The sequence below is a fragment of the Myotis myotis genome, unplaced genomic scaffold (genome assembly GCF_014108235.1).
Source record: "Myotis myotis isolate mMyoMyo1 unplaced genomic scaffold, mMyoMyo1.p scaffold_m19_p_18, whole genome shotgun sequence".
NCBI classification, from domain to species: domain Eukaryota; kingdom Metazoa; phylum Chordata; class Mammalia; order Chiroptera; family Vespertilionidae; genus Myotis; species Myotis myotis.
This window is the reverse complement of record NW_023416322.1, coordinates 43,243,520-43,266,393: the sequence shown is the minus strand read 5'-3', so window position 1 is coordinate 43,266,393 and position 22,874 is coordinate 43,243,520. Positions and strand designations below refer to the sequence as shown.

At 47.2% G+C, this 22,874-nt stretch overlaps 1 protein-coding gene across 1 annotated transcript; it reads right to left on the bottom strand.

The window, feature by feature from the left end:
* Positions 1-2,294: 2,294 nt before the first annotated feature.
* BTN3A3 (butyrophilin subfamily 3 member A3) lies at positions 2,295-21,066 on the bottom strand. Its single transcript, XM_036343957.1, is given in 10 exon segments — positions 2,295-4,461; positions 4,463-4,533; positions 6,461-6,487; positions 6,884-6,907; positions 8,181-8,201; positions 8,314-8,517; positions 16,329-16,610; positions 18,218-18,559; positions 18,778-18,911; positions 20,947-21,066. Coding segments are annotated over 10 exon segments (1,737 nt in total). The 5' UTR covers positions 20,985-21,066; the 3' UTR covers positions 2,295-3,867.
* Between the last annotated feature and the right edge of the window lie 1,808 nt (positions 21,067-22,874).

Genomic DNA, 22,874 nt, shown 5'->3' with positions numbered 1-22,874 from the left:
TTGATTTTAGAGAGGAAGGGAGAAGGAGAGAGAGAGAAACATGGAGAGAGAATCACTGACCGGGTGCCCCCTGCACGCCCCCCACCAGGGATGGAACCCCGACCTCCTGGTTCACAGGTTGACCCTCAACCACTAGCCGGACCCTTGTCCTTTCCTCCGAGGAATGTAATTTATGCTTCAGTCTTGCCATACCCTGCGGGCTGTGGCGCCGCTGCTATGAAGACGGAAAGGGCTGAGGGTAGAGAACAACCAGCAGCTGCTATGGAGACCTTGTGACTCTCCGAAACCATGGAGTGAGACGGGAAGAGGCGTGAGAGGAGGAAGCTTCCTCTTTCCCTGGGGAGATGGCACCCGTGTCGCAGATCACAGCGGCCGGCAAAGGCTCCCGCCTGCCCGTGAATGGTCTGCTGGGCCCAGCACCCCCACACTCACCTGATGCTCCTTCCTGGGCCCACAGACCCCATTCAGGACACTGTTTACATTTCTTCCAGAACAGTGGTTTCCAAACTTATTTGGCCTACCGCCCCCTTTCCAGAAAAAATATTACTCAGCGCCCCCTGGAAATTAATTTTTTTTAAAATTTTAATAGCAATTAAACAGAAAGATATATGCCCCCAAATGCACCTGTGGCCATCACCGCCCCCCTGGATCGCTGCAGCGCCCACCAGGGGGCGGTAGCGCCCACTTTGGGAATCACAGTTCTAGAATAACCTTCCCAAGGCACATTTCTTTTTTCTTTTTTTAATTAATTAATTAATTTATTTTATTTATTTTTATTTATTTTTTTATTGCTTACAGTATTACAAAGGGTATTAAATATGTGTCCCTTTTTTTTCTCCCGCCCTTGACAATCCCCTGGCCTCCCCTACCCCCCAGTGTCTTATGTCTATTGGTTATGCTTATATGCATGCATACAAGTCCTTTGGTTGATCTCTTACCCCCCTCCCTCCTGCCCCCCACCCCTCCCCGGCCTTCCCGCTGCAGTTTGACAATCTGTTTGAGGCTGCTCTGCCTCTGTATCTATTATTGTTCAAAAGTTTATAATGGTCTCTATTATCCATGAATGAGTGAGATCATGTGGTATTTTTCCTTCATTGACTGGCTTATTTCACTTAGCATAATGTTCTCCAGTTCCATCCATGCCGTTGCAAATGGTAAGAGTTCCTTCTTTTTTACAGCAGCATAGTATTCTATCGTGTAGATGTACCACAGTTTTCTAATCCATTCATCTACTGATGGGCACTTAGGCTGTTTCCAGATTCTAGCTATGGTGAATTGTGCTGCTATGAACATATGGGTGCATATATCCTTTCTGATTGGTGTTTCTGGTTTCTTGGGATATAGTCCTAGAAGTGGGATCACAGGGTCAACTGGGAGTTCCATTTTTAGTTTTTTGCGGAAACTCCATACTGTCTTCCATAGTGGCTGCACCATTCTGCATTCCCACCAGCAGTGCACAAGTGTTCCTTTTTCTCCACATCCTCTCCAGCACTTGTCGTTTGTTGATTTGTTGATGATAGCCAATATGACAGGTGTGAGATGGTACCTCATTGTTGTTTTGATTTGCATCTCTTGGATGACTAGTGACTTTGAGCATGTTTTCATATGTCTGTTGGCTTTCTGAATGTCCTCTTTTGAAAGGTGTCTATTTAGGTCCTTTGCCCATTTTTTGATTGGATTGTTTATCTTCCTTTTGTTAAGTTGTATGAGTTCCCTATAAATTTTGGAGATTAGGCCCTTATCAGATATGACATTGGCAAATATGTTTTCCCACGCAGTGGGTTTTCTCGTTGTTTTGTTGATGGTTTCTTTTGCTGTGCAGAAGCTTTTTATTTTGATGTAGTCCCATTTGTTCATTTTCTCTTTAGTTTCAAGTGCCCTAGGAGCTGTAACAGTGAAGAAACTGCTTCGGCATATGTTTGAGATTTTGTTGCCTTTGGATTCTTCTAGAATTTTTATGGTTTCCTGTCGTACATTTAAGTCCTTTATCCATTTTGAGTTTATTTTTGTGTATGGTGTAAGTTGGTGATCTAGTTTCATTTTCTTGCATATATCTGTCCAATTTTCCCAGCACCATTTATTGAAGAGACTATCTTGGCTCCATTGTATGTTCTTGCCTCCTTTGTCAAATATTAATTGAGCATATTGGTTCGAGCCCATTTCTGGGCTCTCTATTCTATTCCATTAATCTATATGCCTGTTCTTGTGCCAGTACCAGGCAGTTTTGAGAACAGTGGCTTTGTAATACATCTTGATATCTGGTATTGAGATCCCACCTACTTTGTTCTTTCTCAGGATTGCTGCAGCTATTCGGGGTCTTTTTTTATTCCAGATGAATATTTGGAGAGTTCGTTCTAGATCTGTCCAAGGCACATTTCATAACATTCCCCACCTGTGCATAAGTGCTTTCCTGGGAGACCGAGAATTTCCTTCTATGTTCGACACTGCAGTCAGCACACGAGCAACAGTCCCACTACCAGTTATTCCAGGACTGGACTCAGTTCCCCATTCCCTTCACCTGAGTTGCTCCCTCACATCTGCCTCCTGGGAAAACAACTCTGGATGCTCCCAGCCTGGAGGGTCCCAGCTTCTCCTGACAGCCAGCAAGGAATGGCAACCTGGGTCCCACCCCTGCAGGAAACTCAGTTCTGCCAACAACCAGAATTAGCAAGAAACAGACTGTTTCCTGGACCCTCCAGAAAGGAGCCAGCCTGCAGACACCTGGATGTCAGCCCGGCCAGAGCCACACTGGGCTTCCCAACTACAGACATGTGAAGTAAGGAATCTGCATTGCATTAGGTCATGAAATTTGTGGTTTTTGTTAGCAGCTTACAAAGCTGATACAATAAGGATTTTGTGTAAATGTGGTGGGTAAACTGTGGGGGTGAAAATCTAGAAGAAGCTCAGGTGCAGAGTGAAGACCATTAACCAATTTATTTAACAAATGTGACCTGACCACCACCTGCCGGGTGGAGGGGACACAGTGGTGACCAATCACAGTGATGGTGATGGAGTGGCTTTTCCCCAGGACCCAGCAGTTACAGGAACCTCCGGGAACATCAGCGCATGCTCAGCGTGGAGTGTCCCTTTCCCGGAGATGGGCTACAGTGTGATAAAACTTCCACTGCAGTTCACCTGGCTCCCTTCCCCCAAATTCATGCCTCACACATGAGCTTTAGGGATGAAGCTGGAGGGTTGGTTCAGCTTCATGATCACAGGTCTCAAGCTGGTTAGGAGTTTGGCCTCTAGTCCCTTCTCAGACCCTGTGCTGCGGTCACTGTGAATTCATTCTGTGGACGACGTCATCATGGACAGCCAGCCAATGGAGCAGTGGACCATGGCTCTGACAGTCCCCCTTGAAGGAACCAGGTGGGGTGTGGCCTTCATAGTCACCTACAGTGACCTTCTCCCTGGGGCCCTGGGAAGGGAACCTCAGGCTGCCCATGACCCTGCCCAACAGGAACAACTGGCTGCAAAGGAACAGACTGGAGGTAGAGGGAGGGTCAGAGGTCAAACACCTCTCAGCAGCACTAGTTTCTGCCTGAATTATATGTCACTTCCCTGGGCACTGCCTCCCTTTCCACACTTTCAATGAGGCCACCTCACAGGAGTGTTGTGAGGATTGGGGAGTGAGATTCACCTGAAGCATTTAGCCCAGCACCCACCATCTTTTAAGTACCTGTGAATTGAGCTATGGTTGCAGAAAGGGAGCTGAGTAACCTTTGGAAAGTTATTAACTTCCTGCACCCTGGTCTCCTCATCTGTCATGTGGAAAAGTTGAAAGATAACTAGGAAAGTGCTTCACTCAGTGAGTTTTTAGTAAGTATGTTCCTGCTGTGAGGTTTGGCTGTTAAGCAGGCCCTCAGCTCAGGGCTGGGCAGGGGGAAGCAAAGACTTTACTTCCACCTGAGGGTCCTCATTGCCATCAGCTGAGCCTGAGGCCACTGGGGTCTCCAGGGAAGGGTCAGGCAGTGGGTCAGGCAGAAGGGAACTCCCCACTCCTTTTAGTGCTGGGCAAATGGTCAAGGCAGTGGGCTCCTGTGACAAAATCCTGAAAAGAGGCAAGAGAGGCCCAGAGAAGGGAGCCTGTGAGAAGGTGAAGATGTGCAATCCATCGATGGCATCATAGAAGGAGACCTCCCCCCTCTCATAGTCCAGGAAAACCCCCACTCTTTTAGGAGGGTTGACAATTGTGAGTTTGCTCCGGGGATCCGTTCGAGCATGGAAGTCATGCCCATCCAACAGTGCTATTGTCCAGAATCCATTCTGGGGTGATATTTTAACATCACGTTTTCTCTCCACGTTCTCCCTACACACCCCTAAATGCCACTGTTTCCTGTCCCCCACCTGCACCTCCCAGAAGTGTCTGCCTGACGTGAAGCACTCACGGCCCAGCACACAGAAACGATCCTGAAATCTCCTGGGGTTGTCTGGCAGGCTATGCATTTCTTTTGTTAGTACAGTTCAAGCTCCTCTGGTCCTCAGAAATAAGGAGGCTGGGGTGCGCTGTGTCGGGATCCAGAATCACGTCCGCTGCAGAGAGTTCCAATGGTGTGGGGTCAGCCATGGTTTCAGGATCTGAGAGCCTCAGGCTCCAAGGCTTGGGTCTGGCTGGTGAGACCTGAGCCCAGAGCCTGGGGTCCCAGCTGCCCTGATTGTGACCCTCAGCAAAGCCAAGAGAAACCACAGGGCCTGGTGGTTAGTGAAGAAGGGAGGGTGAGGAGGGCTGGGGTCTGCCTAACCCCATCTCAAGTGGCCACCTTCCTTCTATCTTCCTCCTGTTTCTTCCCCAGAATGACTGTGCCCACCTGTGCTGCAGAGTCACATGGATTCCAAATCCAGCCCTTGCTCTGCCCTCCTGAGCTGGACGACTTCCTTTTCTGCAAGACATCTTTTCTCTCACACACACACACACACACACACACACACACACACACACACACGCTATTTAATGTCCCAAGTCTCAATGTGATATCTGTAAAATGGGAATAAAAATACTCATCTCCAGGGTAGAATAAAACAGAATGTGAGCTGTATTTAGCCCAAGGCCAGGCATGGAGGAAGCATCTGGTGTGGTCACAGGGACCAGGTCCCTGCTGTGCTGGGGCCATGCTGGGCTCTATGTGATCCTCACTCCCCACCTGCCCCACCCTCTTTGCCCAGGAATCCATCCTCCTTGGGCAGCATCACTGGGCTCTCTTGCCTCTGGTCACCTGCTGGCTTTGGCCAAGGGCAGGTACAGGCTGAAGACTGGAGGGAAGGAAAGAGAGGCACAGCCCCGACTTCCCCACGTCCTGTGTTGGAGAGGCTCTAACAGAGCAGCCTCCTCTCAGGCAGCCTCTCCCTAAGCCACAGCCTCCTCAGGGCTCCAATGACTGCTCCCTGTCCCTCTGCCCTGGGTCTGGGGTGGTGGCAGCTCCCACTGCTGTGAGCCTGGGAACTGCTCTTCCTTGTGGTTTCCCTTAATGCCACCCCTGCCTCTGGAGGTAGGTCCTTCCATAAACCCTCTGTAATCACTGGGTAGATGTGGCTGAATCAACCCAACTCCATCTCTGTGTCTCAGATTTCCTTCATCTCTTCATGCTGTGACCTTTGACCAACCTCCCTGTCCTTAGCAGGCACACCAAAGCCTTCAGGGTGATGATGATGTGTGTTCCTTAAAATGTAGCCATAAACAGTTCTGTTAGTAACACTAGAACGACATGACAACGGAGGTCAACACCAAATGTGATGGTATCGATTATAAAGAACCATCCACCACAAGACCACCAGGAGGTAAGCTGATGCTGCCATACTCTTTGTCCTTTTGTCCTGACAACCATTAGTACCCAAGTTGTGTGTTTTAAAAAGTACTGTCACAGGTCTGTTAGTGGTGAACAGTCTCCCGTGCAGGCTGACACCTATTCTGTCTGCTCTAACCCCAACCCCTGTGAGTAAATGGCTCTATAATACAGTCTGTTATAATCTAAGGAGTTGCCTACATCACTTTTAGGTCTTAAGAACCTTCTCCTGACTGTGGTCATTACCATCAGACACACACCCATCATGAAAAGGCCATGACTTCCCTCTTGAAATTTTGACCAACACACACTCATCACCTCATCTAGTCTTACCTCCATCCTCACATAGTAGGAATGACCACCATCATCTCCAAGGGACTCAGAGATATGGCACAACTTGAGGAGGCTCAGGGCAGGAGGGACAGCAGCTGGGCCAGGTCACCTCCTGCCTTTCTCTCCAGCCCCTGCCTCCAGCTCTACCCCTCATGCCTCCTCCTTCACCCACAGAGCTGGGGAAGCCAGCGCAGCAGCTGTCCCTGGCTCTGTTAGCAGCAGATGGGCACACTGTGGGGAGCTCATGTAACTTACCCACACAGATGTCTCACAGTCAAGAGCTGTAGAAGAAAGAGGGAGCCAGGACCCTCTGCTGTCCCAGGGAACACAGTGACTCATCCACTCACCAGGTTGGTAAAGGGCCATCTTCCAGTCTGAAAGGAAGGAGACACAGGCAAGGAAAGGTCATCATTTCTGTTCTCCCCCCACCATCCTCCTCACTGAGCCTCTTCCCTCTCCTTCCCACCAATATCTAGTGTCCTTCCTCCACAGCTCTGAGGAGGAGGCATAAAAGCTCTCAGAATGTTGGGCTTCCCTCCATCACGGTGGGGCTGTGGGTGACGGGGCCAGGCTGTGCCCAGGTGTGGGCGTGTGTGTCAGCAGGTGAGGGGACGCTGGAGCTGGGAGGTCCTCTCTGGGTGTCCAGAGAGGCAGGGTGGTCCCCCACAGAACATGAGCTCTGAGCAGGGTCTGATGACCCCTCACCAGCACAGAAAGGGTTGAAGGGCTTTGTACACAAGTGTCAGGAACCAGAGAGCAGAGTCACTCACCTGCATAGGCCTGAGACCTGTCACCTGCAAAGGAAGACAGGCAGGGTCACCTCAACTGTCATTTCTGAGTCCTTTCCTTTCTCTTCCTTTTGACCCCTCACCTCCCTCTCCCTCTGCCTGTTCAGTTCCCTGCTACCCTTTTCTCTTTAAAGTCACCAGCATCTAGTGACCTGCAGGCACCGAGTGGGGCTTTCCCAGCTGCACCTGCAGGTCTGTCCTGTACGTGTCTGTACAGCAGTCACCTTTAACCATCATTTCACTTTCTGAAGTTTCATTTACCCTCTGTCACCCACAGTTGGAAAAAATAAAATGGAAAATTCCAGAAATAAACAGTTCATAAGTGTTAAATTGCACATCATTCTGAGCAGTGTGATGAAATCCTGTGCCATCCATGTCTGACATGCCAACCTGAGAACCATCACTGTGCCTGTCCACCCTGTGTTCCTCACATGAGCCACTTAGTCACTGAGGAGCCGGCTCTGTGGTCAGATCGGCCTCAGCATCACAGGGCTGGTGTAAAAGTCCCCTGATGTTATTTATTAATGACCCATCATTGCAGTGCTGCTGGCCATTGGGGTGTGGCAATGAGAAGCCTTCCTTTAAGTGAGAAGGAGAACCTACTATACAGAGTGTGGTGCTATCCGTGGGCCAGGCACCCACTGGGTCATGTATCCCATGCCCCTGACATAGGAAGTGACTGTCTTCGTCCTGTACCTTGTTGGGCTTGCCGTGTGCATACGTGTATGCATATGTGTGCTGAAATCCACCTCAATCTGCATGATTTCCTGCCAATTTCCAAAAAGAATTAGGTGACTTAATGAGAAAATTTCAGACACTACTTTTCAGCAGTTATGATAAATCTGGGACAACTGACACCAGCCCCTCCTCTTTAGAAGAGAATTTCTCTCTCCTTCTGGTTTCCTCTCAGCAGCCTATAGATTCTGTAGAGCAGCCAGGGAGGGAGGACTCACATCCTGAGTCCATCTCCCCTCTCCTTTCTGGGGTTCCCTGGACATCCGGGTGTGAGCGGCCTGGTGGAGAGAGCCTGACCCCTTTCTCCAGGGAGGAAACCCTGCCGACCTCCCCCATCAGCCTCCTCATTCCTTCCCCTGGGCGGTCAGGGGTGAGGAAGGGGCTGGACAGGTCCCAGCAGAGAGTCTCAAAGGCAGGTCCAGTCCCAGGTACTCACGTGCCAGGTGATCTGCTGCTTCGTCCTCCCTGCAGGGGAAATGGGAGGGTTTGGTGAGGCCGGTAACCAGGGACCCCAGAACCCTCGTGGTGGGGGATTAAGACTTACTGAGCTCCTCCTGCAGCGTCTCTGGAAATAAGCAGAAAGAGAAGGTGCTGTCATGGGGATGGAAGGGGGGACCTGTGCTGTGGATGGGCGGCCTGGGGCGGGAAGGTCCCACCCACGTGCAGCCAGGCCTCACCTTTGGCGCTTCGCTCCTGCTGCTCCTTCACCTGTGCTGCTTCTTTCTCAGCTCGCTCCCTCGCCTTCTCCTGGCTCAAGGCCTTGATTCTCTTCTGCTGTCGCCACCATAAGAACACCGCCTCGACCAGGATCCCCAGCAGAACTACAAGGGTCGCCCCCACGATCACCGGCCAGAGCCACACCATGTAGGAGAAGAAGGGGCCTGCGGAGGGAAAGCCTCAGCTGCTCGCCGGAAGGGGCGCGGGGACTCCGGGAGGGGAAGCGACATTTCTCTTCCCAAAGTGCCCAGAACTCTCCCGTCACACAGACTAGTGTCCGAATGTCTGGCTCGCACATGGGAGCAGTTAGAGAATAATGTACAGACAGTCACTGGCGTCTCCTCTCCACCCTCCCCCGTGTATCAGCGGCTCCTCAGGGGCTTAACCTGCTGCCTCAGAAGGTGACCTTGGGGCTGGAGGGTGACCTTGAACCAGTGACTTAGCCCTTCTGTCCTCAGTGTCCTCCTCGGCAGAGCATGAAGTTAATGCTCTAAAGTCCCAGACATGACGTCAGTGCCATGCGAGAGTTTATTCATTTTAAAAACATAAACATCTTCAAGATCCAAGAAGGCGACCATGGGGACCGCAGGCTGCAAGATAGTGAGTGAGAGAGCGGGAGGGAGGGCGTGGAGGGCGGAGGGTCTGGGCGTGAGAGAGAGGGAGGGACAGCTATGTTCCACGGGACTGTGGGGACTGGAAGACCTGGCTCCCCAGCGGCAGCCTCTGCTGCATCTGAAACCTCTCCCGGAGCCGCGGCTCTGCGGCAGGGAACGCAGTCTGTGCCATCTTGAAGGGGAGAGCGGCTGTGATTGGGAGCCCAGCCTCATCTCCACCCGGGAGACCTCGGGTACCTCCTGGGACCGGACAACCACATCGCCCCGGGACCAGCTGCCTCAGCTGCCAACCCGCGAACACCTGGACTCCCGACTCCCCGGCCATGGGCACCTAAAAAGTTTGTCCAGGGGGAGACATGGTGGCAGCTGAATACGCAGACGGGTCCTGCGCCTTCTCACAGAGCAGATGGAAGGAAGAGCGCCATCGAATAACACCCACCCAGGATTGGAGAATTAAACACAGCTGGAGAGACAATCCGTGACCAGAAAGGTCAGAGATCACCTAGAGCAGCAGTTCTCAACCTGTGGGTCGCGACCCCTTTAGGGGTCAAACGACCCTTTCACAGGGGTCGCCTAAATATATCCTGCATATCAGATATTTACATTACGATTCATAACAGTAGCAAAATTACAGTAATGAAGTAGCAACGAAAATAATTTTATAGTTGGGAGTCACCACAACATGAGGAGCTGTATTAAAGGGTCGCGGCATTAGGAAGGTTGAGAACCACTGCACTAGAGAGAGAAGTAAGCTCTGCCTCTTCAGATTCATCTGGGTGTCTGTTGTTTGGGTGTCTGTTGTTTGGGTGTCTGTTGTTTGGGTGTCTGTTGTTTGCAGTTTTTAGATTAGTTGTTGGTTTTTTGGAGTTTTCTCCCCATATACATATAATTTTTCCTCCTCTTTCTTTTCTCTATTACATTTTTCCTTTTCTCAATATCATTTTTGCACTCTTTTCTCTCCTCTAATTCTGTTTTCTCTGGTGGTCACCTTTATTTGGGGTTATTGGTATGGTGAATCCAATTGTGTTTGATGCCCTATGTGTTGTGTCTTGTGTTGTATTTTGTGCCTTTAAGTCAATGCAGGAGAGAGAGAACTACATAACCAGACACCCTGAGAGGAGCGAACATAGGGACACAAAGAAACAGCCCCCATACAAAAGAAAAGAGGAATCACTGTAAAAGGAAATAAATGAAATGCAGGCAAGCAATCTGTCAGAGAAATAATTCAGAGCAATGGTCATAAGGACACTGAAAAGGATGGAAGACAAATTAAATAATATGTGTAAGAATCAAGAGGAAATGAAGAACCAAGAAGAAATGAAGAATGACATCACTGCAATAAAGAACACAATAGAAAGTATCCACAGTAACTACAAGAAGTGGAGGACAGCATCAGTGAGCTGGAAGACAAGGTAGGAAAAACTACCTACATAGAGAAGCAACTGGAAAAAAAAACACCTTAAAAAGCAGGAGGAGAGCCTAAGGGAACTTTGGGACAACACAAAATGAAATAACATCCACATAATAGGGGTGTCAGAAGGACAGGAAACTGAGCGAGGAATAGAAAACCTGTTTGAAGAAATAATGACAGAAAACTTCCCTGATATCAGGAAGAAAAAACTCACACAAGTCTAAGAAGCTCACAGAGTCCCAAACAAGATGAACCCTAAAAGGCTGACACCAAGACACATTATAATTAAATCGGCAAACACCAATGACAAAGTAAGAATCTTAAAGGCTGCCAGAGAGACACAGAAAGTTACCTACAAGGGATATCCCATCAATCTATCAACTGGTTTCTCAACAGAAACACATCAGACCAGAAGGGAATGGAATGAAATATACAAAGTCATGAAAAGCAATGGTCTGAATCCAAGAATACTGTACCCAGCAAGGCTATCAATCAAAGTTGAGGGTGAAATCAGGAGCTTCACAGACAAAAAAGAACTAAGGGAGTTTATTACCATCAAACCAGCAATGCAAGAAATGCTAAAGAGTTTGCTGTCAAAAGAAGAAATAGGAAGGGAAGAAGGAACACTGGCATAAAGAATAAAAACAGCAACAAACAAGTACCTATCAATGATAACTTTAAATGTAAATGGATTAAATGCCCCAATCAAAAGACATAGTGTAGCTGAATGGATAAGAAAATATGACCCATATATCTGCAGTGTATAGGAGACCCACCTCAGAACCAAGTATTCACACAGACTGATGGCAAAGGGATGGAAAAAGGTTTTTCAGGTGAATGGAAATGAAATGAAAAAAAAATCTGGGGTAGCAATACATATATCTGACAAATTAGACCTCAAAGGGAATGCCATAACAAGAGATAAGGAAGGCCACTTCATACAAAAGGGAGCAATTCAACAAGAAGATATAACTCTGCTAAACATATATGCACCCAATACAGGAGCATCCAAATACATGAAAAAACTTCTGGAAAATATCCAGGGAGAGATTTACAGCAATACAGTCATAGTAGGGGACTTTAATACCCCACTAACACCATTGGATAAATCCTCTAAACAAAAAATCTGCAAAGAAACATCAATCCTAAGTGACTCACTAGATCAGATGGGATTAATTGACATCTTCAGAACATTTCACTCCAAAGCCACAGAATATACATTCTTCTCAAGTGCACAGGGGTCATTTTCAACGATAAACCACATATTGGGGCACAGGCAAAGTCTCTTTAAATTGAAGAAGATAGAAAACATATCAAGCATCTTCTCAGATCACAATGGCAGAAAATTAGAAATCAACTACAATAAAAACAAATGAAAGAAATCAAATACCTGGGGCTAAATAGCATGCTATTAAACAATGATTAGGTTACCAAAGAGATCAAAGAAGAAATAAAAAGCATCATGGCAATAAATGACAATGAAAACACAACAATCCAAAATATATGGGCACAGCTAAAGGAGCATTGAGATGGAAGTTCATATCTCTACAGGCCTATGTCAAAAACCAAGAAAAAATGGAAATAAATGATCTAACCCTACAACTCAAAGAGTTAGAAAGAGAGAAACAAGAAAACCCCGGTGTAAGCAGAAGGAAGGAAATAATAAAGATCAGAGTGGAAATAAATGACATAGAAATCAAAAACACAATACAAAAGATCAACAAAACCAAGAGATGATTCTTTAAAAGGATAAACAAGACTGATGAACCTCTGGCCAGGCTCACCAAGAAGCAAAGAGAGAGGACCCAAATAAACAAAATCAGAAATGAAAGAGCTGAAGTAACAACCAAGCCCATAGAAATACAAAGGATTATGAAAAAAAATACAACAAAATGGACAACCTAGACAAAATGGACATGTATGTTTTTAGAAAAATACAAGCTCCCAAAACTCAATCAGGAAGAATAAAAAATAACTTGAACAGGCCAAGAACCACTGAAGAAATTGAAGCACTGATCAGAAATCTTCCAGCAAACAAAAGCCCTGGTCCAGATGGCTTTACAGGGGAGTTCTACCAAGCATTCAAAGAAGAACTAAAACCTATCCTCAAACTATTCCAAAAAAGTCAAGAGGAAGCAACACTTCCAAGGTCTTTCTATGAAGCCAGCATTATCCTAATTCCAAAACCAGAGAAGAACACCACACACACACACAAAAAGAACTACAGGCCAATATCCTTGATGAACATAGATACTAAAATCCTCAACAAAATTCTAGCAAATCAGATCCAGCATTACATTAGAACGATCATACACTATGACCAAGTGGAATTTATTCCAGGGATGCAAGGATGGTACAATATCCACAAATCAATTAATGTGATACATCACATAAACAAATTGATAGATAAAATCACATAAATCAATCGATGCAGAAAAAGCATTTGACAAAACCCAACACCCTTTCTTGATTAAAACTCTCAGCAAAGTGTAAATAGAGGGATCATACCTCAACATAATAAAAGCCTTCTATGACAAACCTACAGCCAACCTCATACTAAATGGGCAAAAACTAAACTCATTTCCCCTAAGAACGGGAATAAGACAGGGATGCCCACTTTCACCACTCCTGTTCAATATAGTACTAGAAGTGCTAACCATAGCAATCAGACAAGAAGAAGAAATAAAAAGCATCCAAATTGCAAAGGAAGAAGTAAAACTGTCCTTATTCCCAGATGACATGATACTGTACATCAAAAACCCCAAAGACTCCATCAAAAAACTACTATACCTAATAAATGAATTTGGCAATGTAGCAGGATACAAAATTATAACTCAGAAATCTATGGCCTTTTTATACACCAATAATTAACACACAGAAAGAGAAACTAAAAAAAAATCCCATTTACCATTGCACCAAAAAATTAAGATACCTAGGAATAAACTTAACTAAGGAGGTAAAAGACCTGTACTCAGAAACTACAGGACATTGAGAAAAGGAGATAGAAGAAGACATAAACAAATGGAACAACATACCATGTTCATGGATTGGTAGAATCAGCATCATTAAAATGTCCATACTACCCAAAGCAATCTGCAGATTCAATGGAATCCCCATTAAAATACCAATGGCATATTTCAAAGATCTAGAACAAACTCTCCAAAAATTCATCTGGAATAAAAATGGACACCAAATAGCCACAGCAATCCTGAGAAAGAAGAACAAAGTTGGAGGGATCACAATACCAGATATCAAGCTATCTTACCAAGCCACAGTTTTCAAAACTGCCTGGTACTGGCACAAGAACAGACATATAGACCAATGGAACAGAAGAGAGAACCCAGAAATCAACCCAAGCCATTATGTTCAATTAATATTTGACAAAGGAGTCAAGAGCATACAATGGAGTCAAGACAGTCTCTTCAATAAATGGTGCTGGAAAATTTGGTCAGATACAAGCAAAAAAATCACCAACTTACACCATACACAAAAATAAACTCAAAAGGGCTAAAGGAGTTAATCATAAGATGGGAAACCATAAAAATCCTACAAGGCAGCAAAGTAGCAGACATATGTCATAGCAATATCTTTACTGACACAGCTCCTAGGGCAATGGAGACTAAGGAGAAAATAAAATTTTTATGGGACTACATAAAAATAAAAGCTTCTGCACAGCAAAAGAAACCATTAACAAAACAACAAGAAAGCCCACTGCATGGGAGAACATATTTACCAATGCTCTTTCAGATAAGGGTTTAATCTCCAAAATTTACAGAGAACTCATACAACTTAACAAAAGGAGGATAAACAACCCAATCAAAAAATGGGCAAAAAAACCTAAGTAGACACTTTTCAAAAGAGGACATACAGAAGGCCGAGAGACATATGAACACATCCTCAAAGTCACTAATTATCTGAGAGATGCAAATCAAAACAACCATGAGGTACCATCTCACACCTGTCAGAATGACTGTCATCAACAAATCAACAAATGATAAGTGCTGGTGAGGATGTGGAGAAAAATGAGCCCTCATGCACTGCTGGTGGGAATGCAGACTGGTGCAGCCACTATGGAAGACAGTATGGAGCTTCCTCAAGAAGTTAAAAGCAGAACTCCCATTTGACCCAGTGATCCCACTTCTAGAAATATATTCCAAGAAATCAGAAACACAAATCAGAAAGGATATATGCACCGTTATGTTCATAGAGAACACTTTACAATAGCTAAGATCTGGAAAAAGCCTAAGTGCCCATCAACAGATGAGTGGATTAAACAACTGTGGTACATCTACACAATGGAATACTACACTGCTGTAAAAAAGAAAAAACTCTTACCATTTGCATCAACATGGATGGACCTGGAGAGCATTATGCTAAGTGAAATAAGCCAGTCAGAGAAAGATAAATATCACATGATCTCACTCATATGTGGGATATAATGATCAACATAGTTTGATGAACAAAAATAGATCCAGAGACAAATGGCAGGAGGTGGGGGGATAGAGAGCAACCAAAGGACTTGTATGCATGCGTATCAGCATAACCAGTGGACACAGACTATGGACACATATGTAATAACTTAATCACTGAAAAAATTTTAAAAAAGAAAACATAGATCCAGAGACAAATGGCAGGGGAGGTGGGGGGGATAGAGAGCAACCAAAGGACTTGTATGCATGTATATCAGCATAACCAATGGACATGGACACCTAGGCGGTGGGGCTTGGCTGGGGTGGGAATGGCTGGGGCGGGGGGAGTCAATGGGGGGGGGAGGAGACATATGTAAAACTTTAGACAATAAAAAAACAAAGAAAAAAATTACATTACATTGAAATAATAATAATGCCTGTACTGGAACCTGATATATATATATATATTTTCTTCTTATTTGTCTTGCTTACACCACAGGCGGCATCTATGCAAGCTGCTCCACAGCTCGTTTCTCAGTGCATCGTGGGGACCTTTCCCTCTCAGCATGGGGAGCACGTCTGTGTTTCCTCCCACAGGGCAGCCTCCACTGCACAGGAGTCCCCATGGGTGGCATCTGAACTGTCTCTGACTTTTGTTATTATAACTGATGCTCTAAGAAATAACATTGTGCCCTGGCTGGTTTGGCTCAGTGGATAGAGCATTGGCCTGTGCACTGAAGGGTCCCAGGTTTGATTCCGGTCAAAGGCTCAAGCCTGGATTGTAGGTTTGGTCCCAGTGTGTGGAGTGCAGGCGGAAGCTGATGATTTCCTTACATCACTGATGATCCTCTCTTTCTCTCCCTCTCTCTTCCTCAATGAAATCAATAAAAATTTATATTTTTAAAAAGAAATAACTTTGTCCATCAGTAATTTCACATAACCCCGAGCTGATCTTTCAGATAAATTTCTAGAACTGGGATTTTGGGTCAATATATAAATAGTTTGGATTAAGATTGTTCTATTGACCCCCAATATAAGGTGTGTCAATTTATACAAAAATATACCAAATTATACCAACAAACGTCTAAGAGTGTCTCTCTCCCCACAGTCCTGCCATCAGTGTCTCCAACTACATGGTTTGTTTGCTGCCAATCTCACAGGTGGAGACATCTCCCTGCTCAGTGAGACTGGACATCCTTCCCCGAGGTATTTCCTTCTGGGAACCATTCATTTCTGTACTGAGCTGTTTCATGTTTTGAGGAGCTCAGCCCTTTCTCCAGGACGTGTCTGCACATACTTTCCCCACTTTGTCATGTCTTTGCTAATATTTACCATTTGTCCTTCCCCATCGCCTGTCCCAGGTGGAGGCGGCAGGGATGCTCAGAAAATGTCTGTGACATCAACAGCTTCAAGGGGCAAAGGGCACCCAGGTCCCTGCTCTGAGCCTTATGCTCATTGCACAGACCCAGGTCAGCATCAGACAGTCAGGCCTCCTTCTCTCAGTGGCCACAGGTGAGCACAGTGTGGGGCCGGGCACTCACCTGTGATAGAGACCCTGGCTGTCTTCTCCTGACTGAGCAGGGGGTTTCTGATGACACAGGAGACCCCCTTCACAGAGATGGCTTTCAGGATCACAGATGATGTGACTGCATACAGACCCTCTCCATCTACAGTCCCAGGCGCTGCCATGGCGGGCAAGCTCTCTCCCCTGTCACCTCTCCATTCTACGTGGGGCTTGGGATACCAGCCTGCAGACGTGCACACCACAGGAATCCGCCCATCTTTACTGTCCTTCATTTCAAGGTGAAGATCAGAGCCCAGGGCTGGGGAAGGAAGAGTGAGCCTGAGTCATGGGGAGGCCTCTGTGTTGGTGAGGGTCCATCAGGAACGGGGGCTCACTCCACTGGATCACACAGGCAGGGTTCACTAAGGAGCTGTTTACCACGTGTGCTGTGCAGGGGAGACTGTCCCATGAGGTGACCACTGCCTGACCCTCATGGACCCCTGAACTAGATCCAGCTGGATCTGGGCCAGAACAGAGACTGCTTCCTGTGGATCCCCTCAGAGACACCTGTACCCTCCCCCTGCCCAGTGCTGGTTCCTGGAACTGGCCCTCACCCGCCCTAAGCTTGTAACTCATTCCCCTTATCTGGGCAGGTCATGCCCCAGTCCCCTATATATCCTGCCTGTCCTGTGTGAGCTTTAGGCTTTGTCAGTTGGTGGGGAGGATATGCAAGTTCTATTGTTGCAGTGCACGCTGTTCCTGGTATGAGAGTCACCGTGGTGAACTCTTGATATCATTATTCTAGAGTTTACAGCCTCTTTTTTGGGTCTTTGGACTCAGGGGAATTTTTACATTGTGGTTATGGAAGGGGAAAGACTACATGGGAGAGAGCTGACCCAGGGTCAGGAGCAGTGAGCTGTCACCACCAGTCCCTAAACTCTTAAACCAAGAGGGTCGGGGGGTGGGAGGAAGCCTTTTGAAGACTTGGAAGAACCCAGTCCTGTAGGGAGGGATTTCCAAAGAGGAGCTGTGGTCTCAGGAAGGGACTGTAGTTGGCTGAGGAGGCCCTGCAGGGAGAAAGCCAGGACCTCCACCCCCACCTTCCTTCCTTCCTGTGCAAGGCAGGGCTGTGCCCCAAGAAAGAGAAATGATGTTGGACATGAACAATGTCATGGAACAGCAGCATCAGACAAGGATGCTTTGTCCCTGTGATGGGTCAGGACAAATTAAGACCACTCAGTCATCATATCTGAACACAGAATAACACATGAACAGTGTCCAGTCCACAGCAACCAGCAATCATCCCCTGTCCTAGGTGTGAGTGATCAGTTACCCCCACACCCTCCTGACAGCATATGATCCAGAGCAAAGCCCTCCTTCCATAAACCCTCTCCTAGTCCCCTGTCAGCCCAAAGTTATACCAAGTCTCCCTGACACCCCCTCATGGGGACACCCCATGTTTCCACACTGTGTGTTCTCCTCACTGCAACTAGTACCAAACTCAACTTGTTCTACTGCAGGTGTGATCCTGGGGCCTTTGGTTGAGGTAAATGGCAGCACAGGTGATGTCCCTGCAGCTCAGCCTCCCTGGACCCACAGCAGCGAGCACCTGGGGGACCCAGGTCCACTGCCTGGAACACAGCTGATCCCACTCAACTGTGTGCCCCCCAGGAGGGGAGGTTTCCTCAGCCTCCTGCCCTGACCCCACATCCCTGCTGAGACCCTGGTGGCTGCAGGAGGGACGTCTTCACTTGGTTCAGGAGGAGCCCTTCCTGCAGGAAAACCTGTGTCTGTCAAGGGCCCAGAGAAGCAGAGGTGGAGGAGGGAGGCAGCTGCTGGGGTGGAGGCAGAAGTCTGTGAGGTGGGCTAGGAGCCTGTGTCCCCAGGCCCCACAGAAGAAGGAGCTCAGAACAGCCTCAGGCTCACCTGCAACCTTCAGCTCCACCAGGGCTTTTGCAAGGAAATCGCCATCTTGGAAATAACACTGGTAGGTTCCACTGTCAGAGACTCTGACCTTGTGAATCCGCAGGACAGCCTTCCCCTCAGCGATGTCCTCTCTTAAAATCGACGTTCTCCCTCGATACTCTGCTATCTCTATTTCTTCCATGCCGTGTGCATATGCACACACCACCAGCCTGAGGCCGGATCGCAGCCACATCAACTCCATGGACTCAGCATTCATCTTCGGGGACAGGTGACAGGGCAGCTCAGCTACTTCACCCACCATGGCCAGGATGGGCTTAGGGGGTCCAACCACAGCAAACTGAGCTGGTGAGCAGAAAGGGGTGCTCCATCAGAGGAAGCTGGAGGCCAGAGGGTAAGGGGGTGTCCCAGGTAGGGAGGGTGAGGTAAGAAACACCTGGACAGGGACACAGTTCTGACAGATGTACAGTGTGGATGGGCCTCCCAGGTGTGAGGAGGAGTCAAAGATTCTGACTGGGCATATAGGTAACTGCTCCAGGCCCATAAATGCAGATGGTCCCTACCTGAGCAGGGCATGAGCAGCTGGACCAAGGCGAGGCAGACGGGGAGGTGGAGCAGATGGAAGGCCAGTGACCTCACCATTGTTGGCTGTTGTGCAGACAGAGAGACACCAGAAGGAGCTGGTAGAAATGACGACCTGGAGGAAGATGGAGAATCCACATGAGACCTCTGCCTCCCCAGGGCCGACCCCCAGAGCAGCCACCATCACTGGTGACCCCAGAGCCTCCTCTGAAATGCCTGTTTGGGAGTCTCTTCACCTTTGACTCCAACATGGAAAACCACCCTAAAGTCTGTAACCTTAAGTGTCCGTCCCTCGGCCCTGGCCACCTGGGAGTCCTGGGCTCTGTGTCCAATGGGCTCACAAGCTTCCACTGGCCCACACGTCCTGGACAGCCTGTCCGCGCCTCCAGCATCTCACTCTGATTAACGCAGGACCCCCCTCTCTGAGCCCCGATTCCACTGGGGCCCCTCAGTCTCTGCTCCACACCACAGCCCGAATGCTCCTGCCTCCCTCACTTCACGCCTCTTCTCAGCCTCCAGGGGCTCCCACTGCACTCAGAGCAGGAGCTGGCATCCTCTGTTCCCTGCACTTTCTAAGTTATCTGAATGTTTGAAACTTTAAAATCTCAGAGAGAGGAATATATTTTCAGGGATGGCTATTGCATTTTATTCCTTGTTATAACCGATTTTAAAATGAAAAGACTCATAAAAATAAAATTTATATAAATTACAGTGTTAATGCTATACTTTGCTTCATATGAATGTAAATATTTCTGTAACTATTCTGCATATTATCTATACTCATAAAAGGGTAATATGCTAATTAGACTGGGAGACCTTCCAGGAGACCTTCGGACATTCTTCTGGACAAATCCATGGGTGCGGGGCCGAGGTAGAGATGGTTAAAGGCCAAGAGGGGAGGGCAGTTGTGGGTGATCAGGCTGGTGGGGGGTAGGGCCGTTGGGGGTAAGCAGGCCATCAGTGGGGGTCAGTTGGAGGTGATCAGGACAGCGGCGGGGGGCAGTTAGGAGTGAGCAGGCCAGCAGGGGGGCAGTGGGGGGTGAGCAGGCCAGTGGGGAGGGAAGGTGGGGACGAGCAGGCCATCAGGGGGGGCAGTTGAGGATGATCAGCCTGGTGTGTGTGTGGGGGGGCATTTGGGGGCAAGCAAGCCAGCAGGAAGAGTGGTTAGGGGCAATCAGGCAGGCAGGCAGGCAGGGGAGCAGTTAGGAGCCAGCATCCCGGATTGCGAGAGGGATGTCTGACTGCCGGTTTAGGCCCGATCCCTGTAAACTGGCAGTAGGACATCCTTAGAGGGGTCCCAGATTGGAGAGGGTGCAGGCTGGGCTGAGGAACGCCCCCTCGCCCATGCACGAGTTTCGTGCACCGGCAGAATAGATGCACAGTGGATAGAGCATTGGCTCAGTGGATAGAGCGTTGTCTGTGCAGAGGCCCGGTGCATGAATTCGTGCACCAGTGGGGTCCCTAGGATTAGTGCATGAATTCGTGCACCAGTGGGGTCCCTAGGATTAGTGCATGAATTCATGCACCAGTGGGGTCCCTAGGCCTGGCCTGGATCGGGCTAATACTGGCTCTCTGACATCCCCCGAGGGGTCCCAGATTGTGAGAGGGCTCAGGCTAGCCCAAGGGACCCCACCAGTGCATGATCAGGGCCGGGGAGGGATGCAGGAAGTTGGCCAGCTCGGGAGGGACCCTGGAAGGGCTCCAGGGCATGTCCAGCCCATCTTGCTCAGTCCTGATTGGCCAGACCTCAGCAGTAAGCTAAGCTACCAGTCGGAGCATCTGCCCCCTCATGGACAGTGCACATCATAGATGCTGGTGGACCAGTTGACTGTCTGCCCCCTGGTAGTCAGTGCGTGTCATTGTGAGCGGTTGAGCGGCCCTAGCATATCATTAGCATATTATGCTTTGGTTAGTTGAATGGATGACTGGACACTTAGCATATTAGGCTTTTATTATATAGGATTTCTCAGTGTACTACTTGGGTTATATATTTTACAGGGTGTCTCAAATAAATATGTACACACTTTAACATTTGATAGCTCAATTTTGGAAATTAAATGTATTTTGCCCTAGCCAGTTTGGCTTGGTGGATAGAGAACTGACGTATGGACTGAAGGGTCCCAGTTTTAATTCCAGTCAAGGGCACATACCCTGATTGCAGTCTCCTCCCCGGTTCAAGCAAATGCATGAGGCAAACAATTGATGTCTTTCTCTCACATTGATGTTTCTCTGTCCTTCTCTTTGTCCTCCACTCTCCCTAAAAACAAATGAAAAAAAAAATCCTCCAGTGAAGAGTAAAAAAAAAAAAAGAAAATTAAATATATTTTAATAAACACTGCCTTGATAATTATTCAAAGGTATGTATACATCTGGGGGATATATATCAGATGTCTTAAGAAAGTTTTATTCTTTGACCCACAAATTCCACTTACAGAAATTACTATTAAAGAAAAAGAAAACCAGGCATTACCAAAATGTTTTATGTTTAATTCTGCTCATCATAGTAAAATCTTTAACAACAAAATATAGACAATTTAAATACCCAAATTGGATCCAAGTTTGTTATAATTATAACAAATATCTTTATCAAACACATGATTCCTAAACCTACAGCTAAGATAATACTCAATGGTGAAAAGTTGAAAGCCTTTCCTGTAAGGTCAGCAATAAGACAAGGACGCCCACTCTCACCACTCCTGCTCCCACAGTATTGGAAGTCCTGGCCACAGCAGTCAGACAAGACAGAGGAATTAAAAGCATACATATCAGAAAGGAAGAAGTAGACTCTCACTATTTGCAGAGGATGTGATGCCATATATAGAAAACCTGAGGACTCCACCAAAGAAACAAAAACAAAAATGATTAGAACCAATCAATAAATTCACTAAGGTTGCAGGATAGAAAACCAGAAACCTGTTGCATTTCTATTCAGCAATAATGAATAATCAGAAGGAGAAAATTTAAAAACTTCATTTACAAGTTTACCCACAAAGTATAAAATACCTAGGAATAAATTTAACCAAAGAGGTAAAAGACCTAGAGTCTGAAAACTATAAGACACTGAAGACAGAAATTGAAGAGGATACAAATAAATAGAATGATAGGGTATACATGCTCATGGGTTGGAAGGATTAACATTGTTAAAATGTCCTTACTGCCTAAAGCAATATCCACATTCAATGCAATCCCTATTAAAACACCAATGGCCTTCTTCTCAGAAGTAGAACAACAAATTCTAAAATTTATAGGGAACCACAAAAGACCCGAATAAGCAAAGAAATCTTGAGAAAGAACAAAGCTGGGGTAACACCCTCCCTGATATAAACTATATTACAAGGCTACATGAATAAAAACAGCATGGGACTGACATGGAAACAGACACATAGTTCAATGGGACAAAACAGAAAGCCTAGAAATGAACTCTCACTCATATGGTCAATTAATCTGTGACAAAAGAGGCAAGAATATATGACGTGGTAAAGACAGTCTCTTCAAAATGGTGTTGGGAACACTGGACAGATACATGCAAAAGAACGTTACTGGATCACTTTCTTACACCTTATACAAGAATGAACACAAAATGGATTAAGGATATAAATGTGAGACCCGAAACTATAAAACTAGAAGAAAACAAGAGGGAGAACCAAGATGGCGGCATAGGTTAACGCCGGAGTTTGCTGCCTTGAACAACTACTTCAAAAGTGAAACTAAAACACGGAACGGACATCACCCAGAACCAAAGGAACGCTGACTGAGTGGAAGTCCTACAACTAGGAGGAAAGAGAAACGCATACGAACACTCAGAGGAGGCGCAGTGCTGAAGTCAAATTCTGAGGTGCGGAGTGCGCGGAGCGGGCTGGCGGCGGAGGGCGCCGTTGGCGTTTTCAATTGGGAGGGAGTCGCAGACTCTGAGCTCCAGATACGGGCGAGTCTTTAGGGACCCTGACTCAAATGGGAGAAGCAGGACTGTCTGGCTTCGGTCAGAGTGAGTGCAGCTTTCTCTCTGAGCTATGCAGAGGGTGCTGGGACTCAGAGAGGCAGAGCCCCTGGGGACAGGACTGAGAGCCGCCATAACTGC